This window comes from Galeopterus variegatus, unplaced genomic scaffold, assembly GCF_000696425.1.
Source record: "Galeopterus variegatus unplaced genomic scaffold, G_variegatus-3.0.2 Scaffold2457, whole genome shotgun sequence".
Taxonomy (NCBI): Eukaryota; Metazoa; Chordata; class Mammalia; order Dermoptera; family Cynocephalidae; genus Galeopterus; species Galeopterus variegatus.
Window position 1 is genome coordinate 149,576 of NW_007728568.1, and position 5,025 is coordinate 154,600.

The 5,025-nt window shown below is 33.6% G+C and overlaps 1 protein-coding gene across 1 annotated transcript in view; it reads left to right on the forward strand.

Moving 5' to 3' along the window:
• The window catches only part of CBLB (Cbl proto-oncogene B, E3 ubiquitin protein ligase), a 208,529-nt gene that overhangs the window by 138,330 nt on the left and 65,174 nt on the right, over window positions 1-5,025 (forward strand). The window contains exon 9 of the mRNA XM_008581783.1: window positions 4,315-4,518. Coding sequence (XP_008580005.1) covers window positions 4,315-4,518 — 204 coding nt within the window. The remainder of the gene's footprint in view (window positions 1-4,314; window positions 4,519-5,025) is intronic.

Sequence of the window (5,025 nt, forward strand, 5' to 3'; positions counted from 1 at the left end):
CGAACCCTCGGGCGGGAGCGCCGCCATGCTTCCCAAGCGGCGCACTATCCAGTGCGCCACCGGGCTGGCCCATAATTGCCATCTTTTTAAAAAAATTATGGTAACTTCAAAGTTACATGAAATACAGCAAGTTAAGTTAAATTAAAAGTTACTGGTAAGGAAAAATACACACACACACACACACACACACACAGTAAAACTATAAAATGCACTCCAAAATGAGACTTATGAAATCCTGTGTATTCCCTAGGGCCTTTCATGTAGGTTCTATATTGTATATTTGGGGAGGAATAAAGTGATTTGATCTTAATTCAAAGTGTGTCTTTAATAATTAATCATTCTAAAAGCAAATAAATTGTACTACATAAAATGTTTACCTTAAAAAATTTTTTTAAAAAGGATTTAAGCTATAATATGTTCATCTAAACAATATTTAAATAGAATACGGAATGTGACTCTGATGCATGATGATTATGGTGATGATGAGATAGTACTGACAATATTTTTTGGATTTTTACATAGAATTTTTGTGGAAAATGGGTTACTTGTTTTTTGAAGGTTTAAAAATTTGTTTTCTATGTTTCAATCAATGCTAATTTATTCAGAAGTTTTCTAAAGTTACATATAATATCATTTACTCATGGTATTAATGGTTGAAATGTAATACTAAATTATTTTATCATAAGCATATAACATAGTTAAATTTCAGATGTGTGCAGTATTCTTTGATTTGGAAGTATTTCTTATTCAAGGAAGTGAGATCTACTGAGTCAATTAGAACCAGTGGAGTTCTAAGTACTGCCTCTTAACATTCACAGAATGTGAATATGTTGAGGACTTTATTAAGCAGTTATTTATTCGTTTGTCTTCTACATTAAGACATATTCTCTGATCTTGCATTAAATATATGTTGACAGAAGCATTATTTTAATTATTGAGGCACAATTGTGATGAGTTATATGTCTGTGAAAGACATTTTTCATGTGTATTCAACCATCTGACAGAAACTAGGGCAGAGTAACCAAAGTGGCATCTGAAAATTTATAGTTAAGCTTAATTTGCATATGACAGTAGTCCCTTTATAAAGGATGATGGAAGAAGTCATATTAGAGTAAGTAGCATTAAGGAGACATATTCAGTGTGATCTGTTTTTGCAAATAAGTTGGATGTTCATTGTAGCTGTTTTGTTGAGTTAGTGAGTAATGTAAATGCTTAACAATATATAAAGCTGGACAGAAAATATACTCTTAAAACAGCTTCTCTAATACACATCAGTAATTTGTATACCATTAAACTTTCAGGTAGATGAGATAGAGAAAACCTAATTCAGTTTTAGATGAAGTGTTTTTAGTCTTTTTTCTTGTTCTATCAAGACACTGTTGTTGCCTTTCATCTCCCCTTCCAAACCCAACCTTTTCAGTTATCCCTTATGTGGAAATAGACCACACAGAAGTCATTCTTAACCAAGCAACATGTAAATTGACCATGGAAGTTCTGAGAGAAACCTCTGTATCCTAAGAGAGTAGCTTACACATTCTAGGCACCAGATTCAAAAAAATATGACTTTCATGGTTGAGTGGAATACTTTTTAGTTTTGACAATTGCATTGTAGTTAGGTCTTTACAAGACTTTCTGTTTTTATTTATATATAGTAAAATATATGTGGATGAATTTATTTGATATGTAGGATGTGATCTAGTTTTGACAATTGCATTGTAGTTAGGTCTTTACAAGACTTTCTGTTTTTATTTATATATACTAAAATATATGTGGATGAATTTATTTGATATGTAGGATGTGATCCAAAATAATCCAAGAGCGAAGGGAAGATATACATGAAACTAGATTCAGTGTGAATTGATAATTGTTGAAGTTGGTGATGGATACTTAGAAATTCATTATATTTTTCTAATTTTATATGTGTTTGAAATTTTCTGTAATATATGTTTTTAAATGTATGAGTGAATGAAGTGTCCAGCTGGGACTCAGAGTGTTGCTTTCTTTTTTTTTTTTTTTGGTCCTTTTTGAGACCGGCCACACCACGCTCAGCTATTTTTTGGTCCTTTTTGAGACCGGCCACACCACGCTCAGCCAGTGAGCACTGTGAGCGCACCATGTTATAAAATGTCAATGTGAGGAGGTTGTCTAAAGTAGAATTGAATCTCAAGTTTTATAAATAATAAAATAATGGAGCAAAAAACATATTTAAGATGCTTTGAAGCTCACAAGACCTGAGTATGTGTGGTAGTAGGCACCAAAAGATTCTATATAGACATGTCTGTATTTCTTTATACCACCTTAGTTCAACTATTTTACCTTTCCACGTTTCTTTCCCAAGTTATGTAAAAGTACGTGAATGTAAGAATATTGCAGTTCCTTTTTATTAATCAATCCAAAGAGTTTGTTTTTCTTTTTTTGACAATGTGTGGCAAAGGAGATGAAGCTCAGAATAAGCTCGCTGCTACAGGATCTGCCACGAAGTGTATGCTCAGTAGTTGTCCAGTGAGAGGAGAGCGAATTATTCCATCACTGGTCAAAGCATCACTGTGGGGGCAGGTAGATCACTAACTTCCCATTAAACCAAATGGATGAGGCAGTCCTGAGTTAAGTACTGAATGGCTTCTTTAAAGATATTATCTCTCTGTGTCCTTTCTCTCTTCAGTAAAATGGTACTAATTCATTTCATTTATCCCTTAAAATGGTTTTATGATTTTGACTATTTTTTAATAGTCATTATAGAAGACTAAAGTCAGGGTATAATGCAAAAACAAAAATAGGGTGGCAAATATTGTATGCCATCTATCTCTAGAAAGCAATGTGATCTGCAGAGTTAGAAAACAATCTTGTCCTATTACCCTGCCAATTGTGAATTCTTAATGTAGCTAGTTTTGAGAAATGAATTTTGGAGACTTTGAACAAAATTTCCAATAATTACCAGTAAATGCATTTCCAGCTCAAAAGTATTTGCACAAATCTTTTTGCAATATCTAGTGTGAAGGCAAGATTGGGGGTGAAACTTAATATCTCCCAGAATATTGTATTCCAAATGACCTGCATCTTGACAATGTGTGGCAAAGGAGATGAAGCTCAGAATAAGCTCGCTGCTACAGGATCTGCCACGAAGTGTATGCTCAGTAGTTGTCCAGTGAGAGGAGAGCGAATTATTCCATCACTGGTCAAAGCATCACTGTGGGGGCAGGTAGATCACTAACTTCCCATTAAACCAAATGGATGAGGCAGTCCTGAGTTAAGTACTGAATGGCTTCTTTAAAGATATTATCTCTCTGTGTCCTTTCTCTCTTCAGTAAAATGGTACTAATTCATTTCATTTATCCCTTAAAATGGTTTTATGATTTTGACTATTTTTTAATAGTCATTATAGAAGACTAAAGTCAGGGTATAATGCAAAAACAAAAATAGGGTGGCAAATATTGTATGCCATCTATCTCTAGAAAGCAATGTGATCTGCAGAGTTAGAAAACAATCTTGTCCTATTACCCTGCCAATTGTGAATTCTTAATGTAGCTAGTTTTGAGAAATGAATTTTGGAGACTTTGAACAAAATTTCCAATAATTACCAGTAAATGCATTTCCAGCTCAAAAGTATTTGCACAAATCTTTTTGCAATATCTAGTGTGAAGGCAAGATTGGGGGTGAAACTTAATATCTCCCAGAATATTGTATTCCAAATGACCTGCATCAGAATGATAGGCTTTCAAGATGGATGATGGTTTCTGAATATAAATTTACTTTTTGTCTCCTCTACTAATTGCTTATAAATGATGATTATTATAAACCTAGACAATTAAAATGGAAATATTTAAGCCATAGTTATATGCACAGGAACTTTTCCAAAATGGATTTTGAAATGAATTGTTCTTATTGATACTACTTTATTTTTTATGAATCTAAACTAAAATGCAATTTTGTGGAATATTTAATTAGCACTGTTATTTTTTCATAAAGAGCAACATGGTTCAATTTCCTGTCTTCTGCAGAACTCTAAAGGCTTGATATATCAGAATTATAAGTGAACATTCAGGAAAATAAAGAGTTAGGCTCCTTTTCTTTGGCAAATCAAACTTTTTTTTTTAAGGAAGTTTTCTTTTTGTGAAATTTGAAATACTGAACATTTATTGTATATTTTATTGGATCCATGTTCTACTCCCACTGCCTCTTTAAGACAAATCTTCCCCCATCTTCTACCCCAAAACCTCTTTTTTGTATCTTTTTTATAGTTGCAGAACATTGGCACTTCTCTGTACTGTTTGTTTTAAACAAAAGCTAATCAGTACATTTTCTGTGTTTGTTTAGGAGTCAGATGGCCAGGGCTGCCCCTTCTGTCGTTGTGAAATAAAAGGAACTGAGCCCATAATTGTGGATCCCTTTGATCCGAGAGATGAAGGCTCCAGGTGCTGCAGCATCATTGACCCCTTTGGCATGCCGATGCTCGATTTGGATGATGATGATGATCGGGAGGAGTCTTTGATGATGAATCGGTTGGCAAATGTTCGAAAGGTAAAACTAAAAAACCTGGGTTTAGTTAGGGTGCTGTGAGGGCATGAAAAAGAAATGATGCTGTCACAAATGGGGAATGACTGAGTGTATTTGGGTTTGGGAAAGATTCTAGCTTCAAGAATTACACATCATCTAAGATTGGCAATAGCAGATCCATAAAGAAAAATTTAAGAAAGGAAATTATTAAATTTGGAAATGGTAAAACTGAACTTAATTAAAAATATTCTTTGTTGAGGTCTAGGAAAAATGTCTGATAGAATTATTTTATGAACAGGAAGGCCATCCTGCTGTTTGGCTTCTAGGAGGTCACATAAGATTTACCTTTTTGAATTTGTCATCATATGGGATCTGTTCATCAGTACAGGTTGAGTGAGTATCCTTTATCCAAAATGCTTGGGATATTTGTATTATACTGGTTGAGCATCCCAAATCTGAAAATCTGAAATCTGAAATGCTCCAGTGAGCGTTTCCTTTTTTTTTTTTTTTTTTCCTTTTTGTCTTTTTTTT